This window comes from Bubalus kerabau, chromosome 23 (genome assembly GCF_029407905.1).
Source record: "Bubalus kerabau isolate K-KA32 ecotype Philippines breed swamp buffalo chromosome 23, PCC_UOA_SB_1v2, whole genome shotgun sequence".
In the NCBI taxonomy this organism is placed as follows: Eukaryota; Metazoa; Chordata; class Mammalia; order Artiodactyla; family Bovidae; genus Bubalus; species Bubalus kerabau.
The window spans coordinates 28,835,311-28,857,849 of NC_073646.1; the positions used below are offsets into that span (position 1 = coordinate 28,835,311).

Sequence of the window (22,539 nt, forward strand, 5' to 3'; positions counted from 1 at the left end):
CTGTGCAGCTTTGTGGGATCTTAGTTCCCCAACCAGGAATTGAACCTAGGCCACCCCAGTGAAAGTCCTGAGTCCTAACCACCGGACTGCTGGGGAAATCCCATCCTATTAGGTCTTTAAATCTGCACAATAGTCTTAAGAGGCAGTCATGATTATTATCCCACTTTTACAGTTAAGGAAAAGAGTTGCACAGAGAGCGCAAATAACTTGCCTATATCATTTTGAAATTAACTTTCTTAGATAAAAATTAAGGTGCCAGCATTCATTTTTGAAGTTTGAGATATTCACATAAATGAAGTCAGCCAACTTTGTATTTTAGTAAAGGGCCAGATAGGAAGTCATTTAGGCTTTGCTGACTATGACAGCTACTCAGCTCTGCCACTCTAGTGCCAAAGCAGTCATGGTCATTACATACACGAATGAGTGTGGCTGGGCTACGATAAATCTATTTACAAAAGCAGGTGGCATAAGTAATCCAATGGTATCTTAGTCTGGAAAGAGCCTTGTTAAAGCATCAGGGATGTCTCTGGCGGTCCAGTAGTTAAGACTCTGTATTCCCAATGCAGGGGACGCAGGTTCAATCCCTGGTCAGGGAACTAAGATCCCACATGCCACACAGTGTAGTCAAATAAATAAATTAATAAATACTCCTCTGCTTTAAAAAAAAAAATGATTTCTTCAAAAAACATGTACTCTCTTAAGTGGTCTCTAGGCAAGTCGGTCCCCATGGCTAGGCTACAGCCCAGATGCAACTTCTCATTGTACTGGCAGTGTGATCTCAGCTCCTTAATTAACCTCTTCAAACCACTACCACTTATTTATTTGTATCTGTTTCTGTGATCCTTATCCATTAGTTGTTGGGTAGGAGGGTAGGTAGTTTAATATGCTCTGCTATCTCTTGTCCTTAAAAATAAATGCACATGTTCTCAATACTGTTGGCTACAGGAAATTACAAAACCAAACATGTGAAGATGTCAGATGATAGCATCAAGAGTTCAGGCTAGTCTTTGTCTTGAGAACTCAGGTTGTCTCCATCTGGTTTGACCCACATGTGGCCAACTGGCCAAATGTGGTTTTCCTTATGCCCCAGGGTGAGCCCTTTCTGAAATGTTTATCATGATTTTTTTTTTTCCCCTTCAACAGCATGTTGATGTAATCATCTCCCATTATGGGATTTTTGATAAATTTGATCTGAACACAGGAAAGCAAATTTTACTTTCCACAGGTGGGGAGCCTGCCTATAGTGAAAAGGGTCTGTCTGGATGGTCTCACCAAATGTGTCCTGCTTGGAAGAGAAGGTTGTGGTCCTCACATTACTTTTTTCTCCTCCTCTCATTACTTTATTCATTATAGGAGGTAGGGCTGTCAGTTTTACAAATCTGCTTCATTGCATAATGTGATTGTAAAAGTGCATATTTTCTTTACATGCCTTAGCTAAGGCTAGTTTATGAAATATATAATATTTCATCCAGAATATTTACCAGTCAAAAACAGTGCAGCTATGGGATGGACATGTACACACTGCTATATTTTAAGTGGATGACCAACAAAGACCTACTGTATAGCACAGGGAACTCTGCTCAGTGTTATGTGGCAGCCTGGACAGGATGCGAGTTTGGGGAAGAATATTGTTGTTGTTTAGTGACTAAGTTATGTCTGACTCTTTTGCAACCCCATGGACTGTAGGTCGCCAGGCTCCTCTGTCTGTGGGATTTCCCAAGCAAGAATACTGGAGTAGGTTGCCATTTCCGCTCCAGGGGATCTTCCTAATCCAGGTGGATTCTTTACCACTGAGCCACCAGGGAAGCCCTTGGGAGAGAATGGATACGTGTATATGTATGGCTGAGTCCCTTCGCTATTCACCTGGAACTATCACAACATCACAACATTGTTAATCAGCCATACTCCAATACAAAAAAAAAACAAAAAACAAATCAGTAACACTGCAGCTATAAAACTTAAGAAAATAGACCTGTAGGTCTTGTCCTCAAATTTCAGTGTTTTGTCTTAAGATCAGTGTTCCAACCCTGAAGCAAATCACAAAATGTTCCCTTTGAACTGGAAAGCTTGTTCTCCAGTGTCAAGGTCTGACTGAGCCAGTGTCCGTTCCTCTTGCAGGCCTGACAGCGAGTGCGGTTGCAGCTTTAATCCTCATGACATCCTCCATCATGTCCGTAGTGGGGTCTTTGTACCTGGCCTACATCCTGTACTTTGTGCTGAAGGAGTTTTGCATCATCTGCGTCATCACATATGTGCTGAACTTCATTCTTCTTATCATCAACTACAAACGACTAGTTTACTTGAACGAAGCCTGGAAACGGCAACTGCAGCCCAAGCAGGACTGACCGCCTGATGAACTCTTTAACTGACAGTCTGAAGTCCCTTTTTCCATTAAGTTTATTTTGCAGCAGTTTGGGTTTTTTTTTTTTTTTTAATTCTTCTTCTTCTTCTTCTTCTTCACAACAGACACTTTCCCTAAGAATCTTAAACTGATTTTTTAAAATCCTATAAATTAGAAGGGGCTCTAGCTATTTTCTGTGTCAATCTTCATTTTAAATATGGATACAAAGAAAGGATATACCAAGCCAATCAAAGACAAGCTTTAACTTTACTTTGGAGATGTTTCTGAAATGGTAAAATGTAGCCCTAGCCCCTTCCCCTCAGTTGTAAAGTGAGCAACCATTGCTAGTAATTCTCTAATGTGTATAAATTCAATTTCAGGTATAACAAATGTGATCATGACATGAAAATATTTTAGAATAGATACTGTATTCAATATTGCCATGTTTACAATATGTAATATGTTTTTTAGCCGATGGATTTAAACATGTAGATTCAACTAGAATCCATTTATGTGATATTTGTAAATAAAGGTAGAGATATTGGATCCAGCCCTGCAGAAACTTGCTGTACAGCTTAGTTGGAGTGTAGCGATGAGGAACAATCAGCTCAACGCTGACTGAAGACGTAGTGAAAATACTAAGTCCACACAGAGCATCTTGTGGAAAGGACTGGCAGCTGTGGGTCCAGCACTGACAGCAAAAATAATAGGGTGACTGGTTCCCTTTCATCTCCTTCCTTTGAAAGGAAGAAACTAAATTTGGACATTCAAGTCAAGCTTGTACCTAGTCATAAAACTGGATCAATTAGAAACTTACAGTGTGAGTCATGTGACCAGACTTTCAAGGCTTTCAGGACACTAAAGGTGGGAAAATGGGTAGATTTCTCTGGCAAAAAGCTGGAAATAGTACTATGGCATTTCATAGTCTCTTGCAACAGGTGAATTTTCATGCAGATAATTTTCCTTCACATTAGTGCCAGTCAACCAAACAGTATTGGCTTGGAAAGTCATCAGTATAAGCCCCAGTCACTCCAGAGTAGGATTACTCTTGGGTAGCTCCATATGTTTCTCCTGTTTCTTTCTTCACTAACTAACCAGACATCTAGTTTGTTTTAGAGTCAGATATTAGATTCGTAAACTTTAGGGCTGACATGCTGCTCAATTGGCTTAACTGGGAGGAGTACTAAAGGGAGAAGTATCTCAAGGTGGAACATAGTACTCTTTCTAATAACTACCCCAATGCAGAGTCTTTGAAAGAGATTTGAATGAACCCAAATGAAACAGTGACAGTATGTTTCTCTGGTTAACATCTTCTATCAGAATGTTCAAAGTGCCTTCTGTCTTAAATCTCAAACCAAATATTTTGTGTGTTGAACTTGGGCAGAAGTGTCCTTCCTTCCTTTCTCAGCATGAAGTAGGAAACTTGCATTCTATAGAAAGGTTCTGTGTGGTCTTTTCATTCCTTAGATTGAGAAGGAGTTGCCATGTTTTTGCTTCTATTTCTGTTCATCATTACGTTAAGAAGAAACCGGTAACTATTGAGTGTTCTGCCTTCTTTTGTAGGGAGGGGACAGGCTCTGCTCTGTAAACCATAACGTGTAGAGTCATCAACTGTCCAGCAGTTTCCAACCAACTGTCATAATTGATGCAGTGTACTCTTCTAGCCCAAGGCAGGTATCAAATTGCATTGTAATGTACTTTTAACCAGTTTAAACCAGTTTTGTAAAAGATATCCTTGTTCTGATTTCATCCAGGCTTATGTTTTTTCCCATGAATGTGAATATTTCAATGTCTGTTTTATTATGTATGTATTGTTCTTGTTTCTCTAAAGAACTCTAGAAAGTGTTGATTAGATGTCTGGTATTTATGGAGAAATGAGTTCTCTGGAGAACTGCACGATGAGCTCGTCTGGCAGCAGAGCTTCCCCTCTACCTAGCAGATCAGCAGTTCACTGCTTCTCTTTTCTCCACTAGTCTGGAGACAGCTTCACCGTGATGACATTATGGTATATATATATATATATATATATATAAACTCTGGTTGTGCTAAACAAGTTCCTTGTGTCCCCATTTAAAATTGTTCTTTGCCCTCCTCTGTCAGTGGAGTAGAGTTAAAGCTTGTCTCAATGTTGCGTTCTTGCGAACCCCTACAGTTCTTTTGTGAGAAAACATCAGAGTGTTCAGCCAGACCCTTCAAGTTTTTCCTTTGCTTTTCTAAGCCTTGGGGACACCACTGTTTCAGTTGTAGAAAAATTGTTGCCACATTCCTACAACCCCAGAATTCATGTCCTTCTCACTAAGGGATGAACATGTGCTGCCTGAAATAACCACGTGGTGATGCCTATCTCTCTAAGCAAAGGACCCCCACGCTGGTGTGTGTGATTTGGTATTTTTCCCTGGGAAGAATTTAGGCTTCCCTCTACATCCTCAATTCTACCCTAGAAGAAGGGGAAAACCCCCTGTTATAAAAGTCTGAGGGTTATTAAGATTACTTCAGACTGAATATTTAAACATTGCAACATTATTAGCTACCAGTGTTGAAGAACAGGTGGGGGAAAATGTGAATTTCTGCTTCTCAGTTTTCAAAATGATTTGTAACAGATGAAGCCTCTTATTTACTTGACAGTCCTATCATTTGAAGAAATAAGAGAAGTCGTGGTTACATGATAAATTTTAGGAAAGCTCGGTGGTTTGAAGGGTTTCATTTGATTTTTTTTTTTCATTGCAGCTAGTTGCTATCAGTTGAGGATCAACTTCTGGTGAAGTGTCAGATTTAACTAGCTGTGTGCCCTGGGTGTATGTCGCCCCTCCTTAAATCCATGACTTCTAAAGATGTTGATAGCATTGATTATTTTCATTCAGAGAGACAAAAATCTCTCATTTGATACAAGAGATCTTTGGACCTCCTACGTAGAATACAGGACCAAGACTACAATGAAATTAAACTGTGAGTTGGCTTTAGTTTTCTTAGACTTCATTTAAGACTATCAGCAGAAGTACAAAGTTGTATCCAGCAAAGCTTGAGACCAGTAACTGCTGACAGATCGTACCCTGAACGTCAGTACTGGACAACTGCCAGCAAGAAACCCGCTCTCATTTTTGGTAACCTATTTGGGAAAGAATACCTAATATTCAGCCTTCGTCCTCGTGTATTTTTCTGTATTTTTTCCCCAATGGGCAAGTTCTGGTGAAACACTGCTCTTTATGTATTTTAGGCAGCACTTACGAGTCCTAATTTGTGAGAACTACCCTTCGATAAATCAAGGGACGGGGGTGGGAGTCCAGGTGACTTGGTTAAACTTTTTTTTTTAACATATTAGCCCAGAAAAGGTAAAATGTTTTGTTATAAAACTGTATTAAGCATGGCCTAAGTATTAGGTGTATGATCTGTATAGTATGTTCCATCAAAAAATATTTATTACTAGTGCTTTAAGCTCCAGAGTAAACACTCATTTAAAATGGAGTTCACTGGGCAGATTTCCCCTTTAATATAGATAGAAATATTCTTTATCAGAGGTTTAGGACACAGTTTTGCTAACTGGTAAAAACAAATGTAAATATGTAAGAATGTTTATTTGTTGCACATAACTTTTTTGGTATAAAATAAATGTAGAAGTTACCTGTGGAAGTTGTGCTGCCCTCATTCTTATACTGCAGTGTTATATTTCAAAAAAGCAGTAGAAATGAATTCAGTCTTAGAAGCGATTTTAAGTTCTGGTCACACCCTGAGGTCAGGACCTTAGTTCCCCAACCAGGGATCGAACCCGTGTCCCTTGCACTGGAAGGCAGAGTCTTAACCATTGGACCATCAGAAGTCCCTATAAATGATCCTTGCAATTAGTACCATGGCCTCATTTCTACAGGTATAGAGTTGACTCTTTTTCTCTTAAATTATAGGTAAACTTATAGAAGACAGAAGCAGAATTCTTAGAGATTCTAGTTCTTGGAATTCCTGTGGGCTTATGATGTATGTGGTTGTCAAGAATTAATGAAGATGTTACTGCTTATAGTTCTGTGAACACATAGATTGTATTAATCAGCTGTTTTTTCACTGCTTTAGTGTACCTCACCTTGAATACTCCACTCTTATGATCTCCTAAAAAGTTAATATCTGCAAGAAAGATAATTTCGTTGGAAATGCAGTTAGCCATATTTTATTGAATAGAACAAATGTGTCCTTTGTTAGGACCTTAGGACTTGAGAAAAGAATCTTACCCCTAATTTGTAAAACATTTAAGTGTGTCTTTCATGTTTCTTTTTTTTTTTATAATGTTTGTCAGGTAAAGAATTTTATATATTATTCCTTGACATTAAACTGGAACATAAAACTTGATTACTTCAAGAAACTTAGAAATTTTAGGGTAACAAAAGAAATATACAGCCCCTAAAATTCCTAACTTATTACTGGAACGGACTACACTCTCATTTCTTCACGGAGATTGGAAAGAAAGGTTAAAAAAGGGCATGTGTTGAGACATGAAATCCCCTACAAGTGGATCAAACTCTGTATCAAGAACTACATTAATTTATGGTCTTCAATTTGATTGGACCGTATTTTTCCAAAGCTTTCAGCTTTAAATCAGGGTTGATGAACACTGAAATCTTACAAATAACATACCTTACTTAATGCAGCCTGCGGAAGAGGGGCAGGAGGACAGATTCCTAAGGAAAGGCTGTCCTCGGGAGCAGAGCAGGTGGCGGCACCAGGTATGGAAGCCTGTCCTGTCTGCGGCCCACGCATTCAGAGGCTGCATCTCCACCTTCAGTGGAGTTGGCTGCAATGGTCCAGTGGGCTTCTACAGCTGTCTATCCCTTTCAGTCCAGACAAGACGACGGCTGCGGTTGGAAGAACGTCCCAGCCGCACTGGAAACCTCTGAGCTCCCTTCCAGCTCCAACATTGCTCCATTCTTACCTTTCTTCTGCTTCTGTGTCAGCTTGGCTGTGGTTCACAGACCCCGTGCCTTCTTCTTCCAGCCTGATACTACTTTCTGGGAATTTGCTGAAACTTCAGCCCTTCTGTGTTTTCTGCCGTCACCCACTCAAGTCAAGGCTGGCCCAAAGCGCGCAGCAGGGCTAGTTTGGTGGCAGCACAGTTTGTAAGCCACACTCTGAGTGGGGCGTGAGTGCCAAAGCAGAGGTTTCCCCAGACTCTGTGCTTAGTTAAGGCTACAAAAACAGGCTGAGACACCGAAAAGAAATGCAGATGCTTTTCAGCAGTATAGATCATTCAGTTTACGGATGGTCACTTTTAAGCCAACTCTTTATTCTCATATGACAAAAGCTTTTCTTTATTATTATTATTGGCCATGCTGTGCAACATGTGGGATCTTAGTTTCTCAACCAGGGATCAAACTCAGGCCCCCTACAATGGAAGTGCTGAGTCTTAACCACTGGACTGCCAGGGAAGGCCCTACAAGTCTTTATTTTCACCTCTAATGTTCCCTTCTAGCAAATGACCACAAAATCCAGGTGAGAAGCTTCCAGGTCTGCCATGCACAGCGCAGGAAACACTTGCTCTGTGTGCGATGGAAGTAGCCCCCTCCCTGGGGAGGAGGAGCTGACCGAGCCAGTGTCTGCAGAGAGGTAGTTCTCGCTTTAAACAGTAAACAGGCCGCTTCCCACACACTGTGACGTCACAGCTGACCGCTGGTACCTGGTTTCATTGGCAAGTTTCCAGTATCTCTCTCGCAACAGGAAAGCTGCACTCTTTGGTTGTCTCTGCCGAGTGAAGATCCCTTTTCTGTTCCCAATCATCCGAACTGGTGCTAAAAACAAGACAAAAGGTGTTTCACATGACTTCTGATGGGGAAAATCAGAACCAGCCTGGAGCCAAGCTGGGCACTCAGCAATGTCTTCATGCTTTAGAGCTGCTCGGCCTGCTGTGGACTCGGAAGTGGCCACTTAATGGGGTAAAGACTTAAATACCAGTGCTCCCCAAAATACTTCAGCTTTCATCCCTTAGGGGAAGAATCCAAAACTGTTTATCTTTTCCTTGCAATATAATGTTTAAGACATTTAGGGTACCCAGCTGCCTGGTAACTGGAGTGGGGCTGAGACAAAGTTACTCTTCGAAAGGCTAGAGCCCTCTCTGAAAGGACTACTCTCCTAGTAGGAGCCAGAGTCTTGACTACTCACAGGAGCCCAAGTGGATGTTAAAGTCCTCCCAGGCAGACTTCCAGCTGGGTCCCCACCCCTGGAGGCAGGTCTGCCAGAGAGGGAGGTAGAAAGAGCAGCTATGCTCCCAGCAAGTCTTCTCTCCAACCCCAAGAGAAGCCACTCCTTCTGTGAAATGGAAAGGTCTCTCCCACTGAAAAGTTCAAGACAACAATCATTTCTTCCATGAAAAGCAAACACCAGGCACCGTGCCAAGCACTTCAAGTGGAATCCCCATGTCAACCTGCGAGCTGGTGGGTGTTATCCCCACTTCATAGGCTTGTGAAAAGGTAGGTACCTTGTCCAAGGTCACACAGCTAATTCCTTACTACACAAAGCCAGTGACCCTACTCACAAAACTAGGCTTCCATCCAAGTTTATTTCCAGGAGCCACTAATCTCATTTGCCAAGCAGAGTAGAGGATCACGTTCTCTTTCTTTTTCCTCTTTCACTCTTGCCATTCTGATTTTCTATTTTTTCTTATTTTGTATTTTTTTGGCCATGCTGCATGGCATGAGGAATCTTAGTCCTCTGACAACAGTTCAAACCCACGCTCCCTGCATTGGGAGTGCAGTCTTAACCACTGGACCACCAGGAAGCACCACCCCCCCACCACCAAATTCTGATTTTTAATTGAACTTTAACTTTCCAAAAACCTGTCTTTCCCCAGAAGTAATAAAAGGTAATTACCACTGTTATCAGTTCTTCCCTACCTCCCCCAGCTTGCTCTCCTCAATTTACAATATATCAAGAAGCTAGTAACCTAGAGGGGTAAAAAGATACAGGAAACATTCATTTGAAAGTTTCTCATTGTTCTCACTTGAGGAAGTACAGACCATGTTCACTCTGAAGGCTTTTAAACACTCCTACATTCAAAACCGTTTGATACTTACGTATATTTGGTGAACCTGCCTTTCATAAGCAAATCATATAAAACAGACTGAAATGTCTTGGGTTCTCAGGCTTTGTACCTCACCCTAGAATCACGAGTCTACCCTAGTAAATCCAATGCAAGATCCACTGTTCCCTCATACTATTGTGAAACAGGGAAAAGCTGGCCACCTCTGCCTTGAGATGGTCACCTCTCCCATTTACTTCAGAAAATGATTTGCATTACTTGCAGCACACAAGTAATCAGCTGCTTGCTCAACACAACTGACTTTATCCTAGGAAATCCTCTGTGTAGCCTGCTTTGATGATATCAGCCTTCCCCTGCTTGTTTCCAGGGTTCTTAGAACCAAATGTCCTGAACTAACACACCCACCAAAAACAATGAGAAGGGCTACATCCCGTGCACCCAAATGCCACTTACATTGATTAGTCATGAAATCAGCAAAATTCCAGATGAGCTCGCCAACCACATATTCTTTGCGTTTTTGGTCCAGAACCACATGATACTGCTCGAGCAGGCCTTTCTGGTACTCTTCACTGAACATCAGTGGTGGATCCTGGAATTCAAGGCAGAGAGAGAAGTTAGGAGTCAGAACCAGCAAAACTGCAAACATTAGATAAAGATCCATCTGATGATGACCAAAATATCTGTCCTTGTGGTGGGCTATAGTGCCTGCAGGACTTGCTGATACTGGTGGAGGGCCAGGCCAGTGTGTGATGTAGCCCAGGATTAAAAAAAAAAAAAAAAGTTTAAAAAACCACCACCACCACCATAATTAGTAACTTCTTTATTTATTAACAGAATTTGTGTTTTTTGGCCACACCAAGTGGCTGGTGGAATTTTAGTTCCCCAAACGAATTGAACCTGGACCTTCGGCAGTGAAAGCGCAAGTTCTAACCACTGGACCACCAGGGAATTCCCATTAAACAGAATTTAATATTTGCTTTACTTTTCTCCACCTCTATTTCCCACTGCAGTCTTACAACTGAACTACACTAGGAATAAAAGTACGTCTCCGGATAATAAAATTAAAACCCAAGGCTGAAGTAGCTGCCAATGCATAATTTGAACACTGGTGTGACTCAGCTTGAACTTCACTCCAATTCCCCTGTATCTCATCTAGGTAAGGAGCTGCTATTTAGCCCATTGACTATTCAACAAATCATTATGTAGAATCTGCTTATATGCCAGGCATTAGTGGCAAAGAAACTACAAAGATAGAGTCCCTGCCCTCATGGGCTTTACAATCTGGCAAGACACAAGCTCTAAGTGTAACAAGGGTGAATTGGGAGCATGTAGTGGGTGGGGGGTGGGTAGGAGGAGGTTAGCAGGGGGCGCAGACGGAGGCGGGGGCCACAGAAAGCTTCACTGAAGCGGAGACCTGCCAGGTGAGGAGGGGAAAAGCAGAGGCCACATCTATGGACTCAGCCTCCGGAGAAGAGCTCACATCTGCCGTGTGCTAAGATACAACGATCTCTGAGGTGTTCTTAGAGCGTAAGGTCTGTGTCTTCATCTCATGGGAATTAGTGGGGCTGCTGGGTCTTTGACGCTCGAGGGTGCAGCACCGCAGTCAACTTACAAGAGAACCAACCCCTGCTGCCCTTGGTCCTCCTTCCCAACAGGAAGGAGAGAACGCTGTTACATAGGATGCACTGCAGACACAACTGCGGAGTGCTTAGGAAGCCAAGGGAAACGCAATTTAATCTCCCTCCTGGAGCCCCCGGTCTGGTCAAGGAGAGAACCAAAGAGAGCAGGACAGCTCACGGTGTTCCTCTGCCAGCTAGCTGGGGCCCTCCTCCCCAAAGAGTGGACACCTGAGCTGAAGCATAACCACTGAGTCAAATTCCACTAGCTGGCGGTTACGGAGCTAAGAAGGGCTTGCTGGGCAGAAGGAAGAGGCCAGGCCAGCACAGGAGCCACCAAACAGAACAGACCAGGATCTGGGACTGAAGGCCTGGGAGAGGGCAGAGGACGCGGACAGCCCCGAGCACAGATTACGGCTTCGTCCTGTGGGGTCAGGGAAAGCCAGGGACAGGACAAGGCTTGGATTTGTTCCAGGGACCACGTGGGCAGCTTGTGGGAGGCTACCTGAGGACCACGCACATGGAACAGAGGCTGAGTCCGGGCTGGCCGTGTGGAGAGGCAGCTTAGGAAAAGCCTGGTTAGATGTGGGAGGTGGCCAGGACAAGGGAGGGACGGACAAGGAGGCAGATCTGTAGTCTGGGGCAGTGATGACTGACATCACTCTCCGAGAGAGGGAAAAAATAACCCCCATCTTCGATGCACTTACCTCGTGAAACCCTTCAATGGCATCTGCTCCGTACTCGCTCTGAATCATCGGCTTCTGGTAGGCCTTATACCAGTTCTCGAACTGGGTTGCCAACTGCAGCTGAATCACCTCCATGTGCCCATAGTCGTGGTACCAGGAATAGTAACTGTTCACACAGATGACGTCCACGTACGGCGCCTGCAAGAGCATAGGGAGAGTCCACCATCCAGGAGAGTGGAGGACTCACACTCGGGGTGCTTCTGGCAGAGGAGGTAAGAAGTGAGTGTGGAAAGTGCGTTAGATGCACACGTGTAGGAAATAATAGTCAGAAGGGACCTGAATGGAGCGAGTGAAGGGAGCAAGCCTCTCGTTCTGAGCCGGCACCCCTGACCTGGCTGCAGCTGGGCTCCGGGGAGGGCGATGAGAGAGCGGCCCCAGGCACACCAGCCCAGGGGAGCCCATCCAGACTGGACTTCCTTCATCTCTAGGTGGTGCTCCTGTCACTAGTCATCCCCTTCGCCCAACTGAGGGCCGAAGGCAGTTTTCTCCTCACAGAGCCTCCCGAGTCCCCTTTCTGAGCTACTGTCACGGGCCCTGAAGAGACTGGACAGTTCCCTCCTAGGAGAGCAGCCTGGGTTGGGGGCAGCACCGCCGCGAATCTGAGCAATGTGCCGCTCAGTGGATCCCAAAGCTCACCTGAACCCACGCTCACCTGCAGAGTCTGCACTGGGACCCACGTGGTCCATCTCTCCCAAGGGGCTGCAGCACCCTTCTGAGCTTGGGGCGGAAAGATGCCGCTGGGAAGTGGTACCTCTGGGTGGGCACGTGACCACAGCTCACACATCCCAGTGGGTGAGCCTGGCAACCTTCTGGGGGGACCAGCACAGGCTCCCCTGCCCACTAGAGCAGGAAGGGAAGCCACTGAGACTATGAGATGCCCAGGTCGCCTGTGCCCCGCTGGTGTTCCATTCCAGCACAGTCGTGTTCCTTTGAAGGGACGGCCCCAGATCACTAGGGCTGCAAACCATCAGGTCCATGTGAAAACGACAGCGCTCACACTTACACTTGAACACAGTGCTCTCTTATCCGCTCTTCCTCGAGAGGATTCGCTTTCTGGAGCACTTCTTAGTACTGACCTCAGTTCCCTAGTGAGGCATCTTCTTGCTCCTGTTTTACAGCTTTTGTGCAACAACTCAACACAGTTTCTGAGGGGCTGCTCTGCCCAGGGACCGTGAGAGGAGCATGGGGTCCAACTGGCTGGGTGAGCCTCTCCCTTCAATTTTCACTCCCCCTGACCCTGGATCTCAGCAGTGGTTCCCAAAGCTGATTGATGCCTGTAATCACTGAGGAGTTTTTTAAAAACTCAGATTCCTATCCTGGACATTATAAATCAGAATCACAAAATCCGGACCTCTGTACTTTCAAAAGCTTCCATTTGTGGCTCCAATAATCAGCCAAGTGGAGAAACAAGTCAATGATGACTTTAAGCTCCCTTAAAACTCTGCCCCTTTCTAAGCATATTAAACTTGGGGGCATAAAATTAAATCAAAGTGCAGAGAAATCGATGAATTGAGAATGAACTGAGAAGGAATTCGGCCTCCCTATGCCTGACCTCCTTAGCGTCAAGAAGCTACACTGCCTGGCAAATCACTCCCTGGCAGCTCTCTTTAACCCAAAGACCATCTATGGAAATGGTCAGACTGGCTGCTCGTGGTCCCTCCCAGCAGCTCATCTCAGCAAGCATCAGGGCAGGACAAGAGGACAGGCAGAAGGAAGATGTGCAGAGACCCCCAGGCTCACCCCCAGGTCTGCTTCATAGTTGGTGTTGGTCACAAAGGTCACGGGCCGGGAGGGGTCCAAGGCTTTAGTGTGGGCAATCAGCGTCCTGTCCACGGAGGGCAGAAGACACGGTGCCGTCAGTCTGGGGAGGGCCTCAGGTTCCCCTCCTGAATCCTCTCTTTCCCATCTTCCCAGACAGAACACCCCCAAGACATGGCTTTCCTCCCTGCCTTCTAGGGCACTTCAGGTAAGCAAACGTGCTCCTCGAGACATCATGTTCCCTGACATCATTTTCTCTTCCTCCCTCCCTAGATCTTAGCCCCCTACCCGTCCCCCAAAGGGGGCCATCCTCAAGAGAGGAGAGGCACAGCTGAGATCTTTGAGCTGGGCGCTGCCAAAAGCAAGTTTCCTCATCTCCGACAAAACTAGGATGTTCTGCAGGTTAGGATGAGTATTAATGTAACACATCACTAGGGAGCGTGTCCTGGGAGGCAAGCTGTGCACTGGGCATTCACTAGAGACTTAAATAGGCATGTATTGGCCTGGCCAGAAAGTTCACTCGAGTTTTTCACCAATGTTATGAAAAAACACAAACTTTTTGCCCAACCCGAGCTCCAGCTGTGTGTCCAGAGCTCGTCTTTGCCCAGGAAGGTCCACTACTCAGAGCCTCCATCCAGGACAGGGGGATGCAGGCAGTGTCTCCTAGGGAGTATTTCCATGGCCTCTGCTGCCTCCGCAGTAAGTGAAATAATTCCCCACACCCGGCTATGATACAACTGCAGGATGGCAAGAAAACGAAGAAACCAAGGAACACGCCAGGAGGCTGGCCCACTGTGGGGAGATGGCCCCTATGTGAGGTTTCTGCCCAGGACAATGCCTGGGGGTTGGGGGAAGTTACTGGTATGCAGTGAACGGACAATGAACTTCAGGTGACCTGGTCCCGTCTAACAACGTAACTTTAGAATAGTCAGAATATGCCCGTCTTTGAAAATCTGTTTATAATTACATGCCTAGGTAAGTCAGCTTTATAAAGCTTAAAGCCCTTTACAGGTGAACTCAAAAGCATTGCAAAGTGGTTTTGAGCAGTTCTAACATGTACTAAATTTCCCAGGAATGGGGACAGCATAAATATCAAGGGAAGACGCAGGTGGCTTAGTGGTGAAGAACCCGCCTGCCAAGCGGAAGACGCGGGCTTGATCACTAGGTCAGGCAGATCCCCTGGAGAAGGAAATGGCAACCCACTCCAGTATTCAGCCTGGGAAATCCCAAGGACAGAGGAGCCTGGTGGGCTACAGTCCATGAGGTCGCAAAGAGTTGGACACGACTTAGCGACTAAACAGTAACAGCAGGGCTTGGTTTTGACTGGAGCTCTGTCGGCCATGGCTCAGTGCCTCAGAAAAGAGCAGAACGGAGGGAAATGCTGCTCGCGGCACCAGAGTCGCCCACTATGCTTTCCAGCTTCTGTAGCTGTGTTTCCATGGAGTTTCCCAGAAGGTGCAAGCGCCTGAGTCCTTCAGTGGCCCTTCTGGAAAGTCAGCCTCACACATTTATGTATTCTTTGACAAACGTCTCTTCCTTATGTCAGGCCACGTCACTATCTTTTTTCTTTAATTTGAAGTTTTATGTATAAATAGGTAGGTAACTCTGCATTTCATTTCAGGTGTGTCAAGGAGACACTTGGCTGAAATCATAATCTGGGTGGGTGGGTACCTTGTCCCCTGAATTGACCAGGGACAGATGCCCCTGGGCTGGAAGCAGCCCACACCCACCGCAGGGCCCACCGCCACTCTCCCGTGGCTGCCAGCCAAGGCTGAGCTGGGCCAGCAGGCTGCGGTCTCACCCGGGACCCGGCCCAGGCAAGGCAGGAGCACTCACTTGAAGTAGTAACCAGCCGGTTTCAGGAAGGAAGCGGGCTCATTGGCCAAGGACCACATTACAACGGCCGGGTGATTCTTGTCCCTGCGGATCATTTCCTCCATCACCTCCAGGTGGTGCTGCAGAGACACGTTGCTGAAGCTCTCGCTGCAGGCCAAGGGAGGAAAGGGAGCAGGTCAGTCTGATTTTCTTTCTCTCTAGTAGAAACTCTGGGCTTCCCTGATGACTCAGTGGTAAACAACCCGCCTCCCAACGTAGGAAACACAAGTTCGATCCTTGGGTCGGGAAGATCCACTGAAGAAGGAAAATGGCAACCCACTCTCGTATTCTGGCCTGGAGAATCCCATAGATAGAGGAGTCTGCTGGGCTACAGTCCATAGGGTCCCAGAGTCAGACACGACTGAGCGACAGCATGCACGCACAGGCTGCCGAGCTGGGGGAGCCGCGCAGTGCAGACAGCAGGCACTCACACCAGCACGATGCCCACGCCAGGGCTCTCGTCGATGACTACGATCCCGTAGCGGTCACAGAGCTGCAGCACCTCCTCTGCGTAGGGGTAATGGCTGGTGCGGAAGGCATTGGCGCCCAGCCAGCGAAGCAGGTTGAAGTCCTTCACCAGCAGCGCCCAATCAAAGCCCTTCCCTCGGATCTGGAGGACAGCAGAGATGGGTGAGCCACTGCCCTCGACCCCATCCCAGACACGTTTCCACCAAGAGCTGGGCCCGCCGGAGTCACCCTATCAGCCCGCTATCCAGGCCAAGCACAGGCAGTGGTTTGGGGCCATTTGTTCTGAGCTGTCCTCAGCCACTCCAGGGGACGGGGAAGGGGATGGCGAGAAACGGGGACCCAGGAGCCCCTACTCACGTCTGAATCCTCATGCTTGTTGACCCCTCGGAAATAGAACGGCTTCCCATTGATGAGGAACTGGCTCTCAGTGACGGCCACGGTGCGGATCCCCACTGGGAGGGTGTAGAAGTCAGACACGGGCCCCACGGCCGTCTGCGCCGTCAGCTTCACCTGAGAAATCGAGCACTGGGCGTGAGGCAGCCTGACCGGCCTGAGCCCCATGCAGCCTCAGCTTCTCAGGACAGCCTCTGGCAAATCACCGCAGCCCACCTCTGGATCTGCAGGTGGAGAGAGGCAGAAATTATATCTGCTGTGAGCAAGAAAAAACTTTCGCCCACACTGTCGTGGGGCTTCTCTTACAACTCGGCCTCCCCACCAATGGCTGAAAAAAATCAGGCTGGGGACTCTTCAATCCAATGGACCAGGAAGCTGAGGGGGCCAGGCCTGCTGAAGCTAGGGCTGCTGGATGGGGGCAAAAGGCCTCCCCCAGCCCAATCCTCACCACCATTACCTCCAACGAGTACAGGTAGGCAGGGTGCTCATGCATCAGGTACGGCCACCAGAGGTGGGCACTGGGCACCTGCAGCTGGCCCTGGGCCCCTGCCCCTTTGGCCACGACTTTGCCTTCCTCATCCAGAAGAGACACGTCCACTTGGAAGTGGTCACTGCCCTGGACGATGATCTGGTAATTCACCAGCCCTACAGGAGACGAGAAATCAGATGAGAGAGAAGAGGGGGGCATGTGGCCTGTGGTACTACAGGTGAGAGCACGTTGAGGAGCTGGATGGGAGAGCCCGTCTCCAAGGGGATCTTTCCAAACAGGGAACCAAGCCACTCTGGGCCTGGCTGAGGGCAGATCCTGGCAGGAGCCTCACCAATGTCTTGGTCCATGTCGGTGGTGACGGTAATGTCATCGATGTAGGTGGTAGGTGTGGTGTAGAGGAGCACGGACCGATGCAGTCCCGCGTAGTTGAAGAAGTCAAACTTTGTGTTCTGGACAAAGTAACCCTTGGGGTACCTAGGACGGAGCAAGGGGACAGTGGCCTTGTCCTGAATCCTTCGATCTCAACTCACATGTCTCCTTGGCCTCCAAGAGCCAGGGCCTCACCTCTGCTGAAGCCACCCTGTCCCCTCGTGGGAAGACGTCTGGGCAAGGTAGGGAGTGGGGGTGGGGGCGGGGGCTGGGCAAGGTGCTGCTCACATGGAGGGGTCCGTCTTGTAGAGGATGGTCCCAGGCGGCAGGGTGTGGGGGGACAGCGTGTTGTTGACGGCGATGGTGATGCGGCAGGAGGACAGGGGCCCGCTCTGGACCAGCTTGCTGATGTCAGCCTCGAAGGGGAGATGGCCCCCCTCGTGCTCTAACACATGGACCCCATTCACCCACTGCAGATACAGGGAGACAAGCGGGGATGGGGGGCCCGACAGTTTCTGGCACACCCTCACACACAAGTGCAGGATGAGGGAAGCGGGCAGAGTGTGGCGGGCTGAGGGTTCTGCTAGTTGCCACTGACCTCGGGAGTGGAAGAATGGGGCTCCAGAGGAATAGAAGGGACCACTCTCCGCCACCCAGGGCACACTCCCCAGTGTGGGGCCTTAAATTTGCCCCCGCCCCCGCATGTACCCCAGAGGCAGGCCGTCAGGTGACGGCTGGGAGCAGGCACCCCAGGACAGCCCATCCCCCACCCTGCCCCACGCCTGGCCACCCGCTCTGCCTGCCGCCCGCTGCACTGACCACAATGGCATAGTAGTGGGCGCTGCCGATCCTCAGAACCACTCTTGTGCCCAGGTCTTCGGTCCACCGCTGGGGCAGGGTGATCTCCCGTTCATACCACACCCAGCCGACAAAACTCCGCAGCTGCCCATCCTGGCCCACGTCGTTGAAGCTGGAGGGCACCGGCATGTCCAGGGTAGGGCCCGACTGAGGAGACAAGGGTGGGAATTAGGTCCAGATCACCCGGGAAACTAAAGGGCCAGGTCCCCCAGCAATTCCTCCTGCAGGACAAAGCTGGACAAAATGACTTCTCCCCAGGGCCCTTCCTGGTGGCCCAGCAATAAGGAATCTGCTTTGCAATGCACGGGACACAGGTTCGATCCTGGTCTGGGAAGATTCCACATGCTGCAGGGCAATTAAGCCCAAGCACCAAAACTAAGACTGGATGCAGCCAAATACTTATTAGGCTGCACATTAAAATATTTAAAAAAAGACGTCTCCCAGACCCTCCCAGATTCCAGACCACCCTACCAGCAACTCACCAATGTCTTTTATGGATTCATTTAATTTTTATGACTCCATGAAGCAGACCCAGTCACTCACTCACTCATTCACTCAAGGGTGCACAGGGAACACCCACATGGCGTTCTAGGTGCTGGGAATAGAACACTGAACATGGCCTCTGCTGTCAGTGAGCAGCTCTGTGTAGAGTGTGTGGAGAGGGGCAGGGAACTATCTTGGGGTCAGGGAAGGCCTCTGGGGGCCAGGGCCCATGAGATCAACCTCTGGACATCCTGGCAGAACCTGAGCCCCACAAGGAACCCACTGAACCTCTTGACCCTGAACACCTCAGGGAGAAGGCAAGGCAGGAGCGGACAGATAGCTCAGTGAGTCTGGAAGCAGCTTGGGGAAGAGCTTCCTGAAGACACAGATGGGACAAGGGCGCTCGGAGGAAGCGGGATTCCCTGCCCCTCACAGCTGTACGCCCAGTGGCTGGCCCACAGCCTGCCACACAGTGAGGACCCAGTAAATACTGACTGAATGAATGGATAACTTTCTGATGACACCAACAGCAAGGATGCTTTGTGTCCCAGGTCTGGTGGGAGCAGAAGTTCTTTCTCAGGGCAGGGGGCACCAGAGTTTCCATGGAAAGGGGTGTGCCCAGGGCCACAGCCAGCCTGGGGCAAGAAGGATATCCAGAAATGAGACCCTGACTAAGAGGAAGATGATCAACTGACTGCCACCAGGAGGAAGGCTGGTCGGGGAGCCGGGGCGCTTTGCAGAGGAAACTGTGAGTGGGGCACGTGCCCAGCTCCCCCGCCCCTTTCTTCCTGTGATGAGGGCTGAGCGGCAAAGACTGAAAAAAGAGGATGTAAGGGAGGTGACCGTTGGATGCTCAAGGCCGACCCCCAACCCAGTTCTCTGCCCACCCGAGCCAAATCAGAGGGAAGACCTAGAAGTGGGTGCTCGGCTGGATGCCAAGCACCGTTCTCTACCTAAACCTTGGAACTCAGGGTTCTTCCTGCCAGGGCAAAGGTGCGGCCCCGAAATGTCCCAAGACTCCTCTCCAGCCTCGGGGCGGCCACTGGCATTAGCTCGCGGCAGGGACACCGCTTCGGCTCCGCCTCCCCTACCGAAGTCCCGCCCGCCCATTTCCTCCTGCCGGTCATGCTCCGGGTGGGTCGACACACGGCCCCTTAGGGCCGTCCATCAGTTCCGAGGCCACAAGGGGAAGGCTCCCCACGCCCCCCACACCGGGCTTCCAGGAGCTCCCCGGCCCTGGCCCAGGTCCCGTCTCCCGAGCGCGCACCTCCCGCAGCGGCGCCCGGTACCACTGCTGCTCGAAGCCCTGGCGCCGGTTGTCGGAGAAGTCGGCGCGAAAGCTCCAGAGGCCGTCCAGCTCCTTGCGCTCCCGCGACCGGCTCTCCCGGGGATAGAGCATCCCGCCCTGCAGCAGCGACAGCCCGCAGCCCCAAAGCAGAGGGCCGAGCACGGCCCAGGCGCCCGCCGATCCCCGGAGCATGGTTGCAGGGTGGCTGCGGGCAGCCAGCTGCCGGGCGTCCCGGGCAGCGCGCTGATAACAGGGCCGGGGCGGGGCCCAGAGTCACGGGTCCCGCCCCCGCGCCATCTTGGCCATTCGGGGCACCCCCTCCCCGCGAGGCCCGCGCCCCTCACGCCGCGACAGGTCCTCCTTCCTGCCCGAGGGCGGCGCGGCGGAGGGCCCGTTGGGAGCTGGAGCGCCAGCCCGGACCCGGAAGGGCGGAGGTCATAGCTCGCAGGCTCCGCACCCGCGGGGTCACCGCCCTCCTCCCTGGCGTCCCCAGCTGCTCGCGCCCAAGGCGGCTCGTCCAGACCGGACCTGAGAGACTGCGGGTTCCCCGCCACACACACCGATTCTTCAAGGAGACCGGCTGGGGACACCTCCAATCGCTTATGCCTGCGGGACACCGGTAAGCTCAAGCGAAGCCTGTATGCCTAGTGCCCTCCGGCCCACAGGCGTGATCACCCGGCTCTTGGCCTTGACCCTGGGCCTCCACCAGCAGTCCCCTGGTCCCCAACCCCTACCCAGGGGCCCTGCGCTCCTTGGCATTACGGACGTACACATAATGAGATGGAGTCTATGGGTAGTACCAGGACCCTGGCCTGGATGCATTTGTTCCTACAATTACTTGATTTTTAAATTATTACTTTTTCCTCTGATTCCATGTTCACCAAAGCAACCTTCTGGCTTGGACCTTGACACTGTAAACAAAGTAGATCCCGGGATAGTACAAATAAATAAATTGCAAGAATTGGCAAGGCCTAAAGATTTTTTTCCCCCAAATGCTTACAATATAAAGATAAGAAAAAGATGCAAAAGTTTATACTGTATGACCCTGGTAGTGCTAAAATTAAATCCACACAGATAGATGTGAAGTGTTATTATCAGTGTTACAGGTGATTTCCATTTTCTTCTTCATATGTTCTGAGTCTTTGAAAATTTCTATCATGAACATACGTTAATTTTATAATCAGAATGAAAACAGTGGGAACTTGCCTGGAGTTCCAGTGGATAAGACTTCCCCTGCAGTGCAGGGGTGTGGGTTTGATCCCTGGTCAGGGGCTAGTATCCCACCTGCCTCTAGGCCAAAAACCAAAACATAAATAAAACAGAAGCAATAATGTAACAAATTCAATAAATCCTTCAAAATTAAAAAAAAAAAGGTCCACATTAAAAAAAGAAAGAAACCAATGATCTTCTTAAAACTCGCACGTGGGCACAAATAAGTTGATCTGCTTCTGTATGTGTGCGTGTCCAGGCACTCTGTTGCTCAGTCGTGTGCCCCTCCTTCCAACCCCACAGGCTATAGCCTGCCCGACTCCTCTCTCCATGGGACTTGCCAGTCAAGAATACTGGAGTGGGTTGCCATATTCATCCAAGTGCATATTCCTGACTCAGGGATCAACCCTCGTCTCTTGCGCCTCCTGCTTTGGCAGGCAGACTCTTTCCCATTAGTGCCACCAAGAAAGAAAACAATAACCATTTTAAAGCTCACAAATGGGCTCAAATAAGTCAAGGTTGATTTGCTTTTATAAATTAATAAATTGATTTTCCATTTGAGAGTCAACATGTATATACTTAGTTGAAAGTTGATTTTCTACTGTTTGATGGAATTCAGAGAACACTTGCTTCCCGAACGTGTGACCCTGACATCCAGACCCTGAAAGGTGAAGTCCACTGGCCAATTTCCTTTCCCCTTCATTTTGAAGCCATGCATAAGCTGAATCTGGAGATGAAAATTTGGGAGTTGTCAGCAGTGAGAATGGATGAAGTCACCAAAGAACGGACGGCAGGTGGATAACAGATCCCAAGATTAGCCCTAATCACCCTATGTTATGAGTAGAGGGGACAAAGAGGATGAATGAGCAGGTCACCATCTTGAGGATAAATGCAGACCCCTTAGTATAGTCTGTGATGGTCTGACTGGTCCCCCTGATCCCTGGCTCTGAGTTCCAGAACACACCATGCTCCTGCTGGCTTCTGGGCCCTGGCTTAGGACCTTCCCTCTGTCTGGAAGCCCTTCCTCCCTGACTGGTTAACCCTTCCCTCTTCCCTATCACTCTCATTCTTCAGGGATCATTTCAGAGTTTTGTTTGTTTGTTTTGTAGCCACACCATGTGGCTTGTAGAATCTTAGTTCCTCAACCAAGGATGGAACCGAGGCCCTCAACAGTGAAAGGGCAGAGTCTCAACCATGAGATCACGAAGGAATTCTCTTTTTTTCCAAATACCTTTATCTTCACATCTCTTGGCCTCTGGTTCATTCCTTCCGCATACGCACAGGCCCCAAATTCACTGAGCAATTTGGTCCTTGGCTCGGTTCCCCTCTCCATCATACCTCCTGTCCCTATCAGTGGCCTTCCCATCCTGGGCCTTTGTTCTATGACCACCTTGACTTTATTTACCTTTCCATTACCTGTGGTGACTCATTTACTGGATCATGTTCTAGGTTCTTTTCATTTTCTCTTCCCAAGACTTCTGAGATTCCTCCCAGCCTACCATCTCCTCTAATTTTCATCATCCTCATTTACTCTAAATTTGCTCTTTTACCAGATCCACACTCTGTTTTTCTCTATCCTCCCCATCCCCTTATTTTTTTTTTTTTTAATGTTTGGTCGCACCTTGTGGCATGT

At 48.7% G+C, this 22,539-nt stretch overlaps 2 protein-coding genes across 4 annotated transcripts in view; one reads left to right on the plus strand and one right to left on the minus strand.

The window, feature by feature from the left end:
- The window catches only part of VKORC1L1 (vitamin K epoxide reductase complex subunit 1 like 1), a 59,999-nt gene extending 54,031 nt beyond the window's left edge, over window positions 1-5,968 (plus strand). The window contains exons 3-4 of one of the 2 annotated variants that reach the window (XR_008707663.1): window positions 2,119-4,346; window positions 5,069-5,968. Coding sequence is in view for 1 of the 2 variants with exons in the window: in XM_055562470.1 (XP_055418445.1) it covers window positions 2,119-2,345 (227 nt within the window). In the remaining variant the exon portion in view is untranslated. Of the gene's footprint in view, window positions 1-2,118 lie in introns of both variants that reach the window. The other variant, XM_055562470.1, reaches the window with a different exon arrangement.
- A 1,615-nt stretch (window positions 5,969-7,583) lies between these two features.
- On the minus strand, window positions 7,584-20,085 carry GUSB (glucuronidase beta). Of its 2 annotated transcripts, none has more exons than XM_055562468.1 (12): window positions 19,677-20,069; window positions 17,888-18,073; window positions 17,357-17,538; window positions 17,031-17,173; window positions 16,667-16,854; window positions 16,174-16,326; window positions 15,780-15,958; window positions 15,310-15,456; window positions 13,456-13,540; window positions 11,677-11,853; window positions 9,807-9,942; window positions 7,584-8,106 (listed from the first exon to the last, which is right to left on the minus strand). In XM_055562468.1, exons 1-12 carry the CDS (start codon window positions 19,887-19,889, stop codon window positions 7,937-7,939), a joined length of 1,959 nt encoding a protein of 652 aa, XP_055418443.1. In that variant the 5' UTR covers window positions 19,890-20,069; the 3' UTR covers window positions 7,584-7,936. The 2 variants fall into 2 exon arrangements, with proteins under 2 accessions (XP_055418443.1, XP_055418444.1); XM_055562469.1 differs by lacking the exon at window positions 7,584-8,106 and adding an exon at window positions 8,459-8,648 and having other exon boundaries at window positions 19,677-20,085.
- Window positions 20,086-22,539: the final 2,454 nt, after the last annotated feature.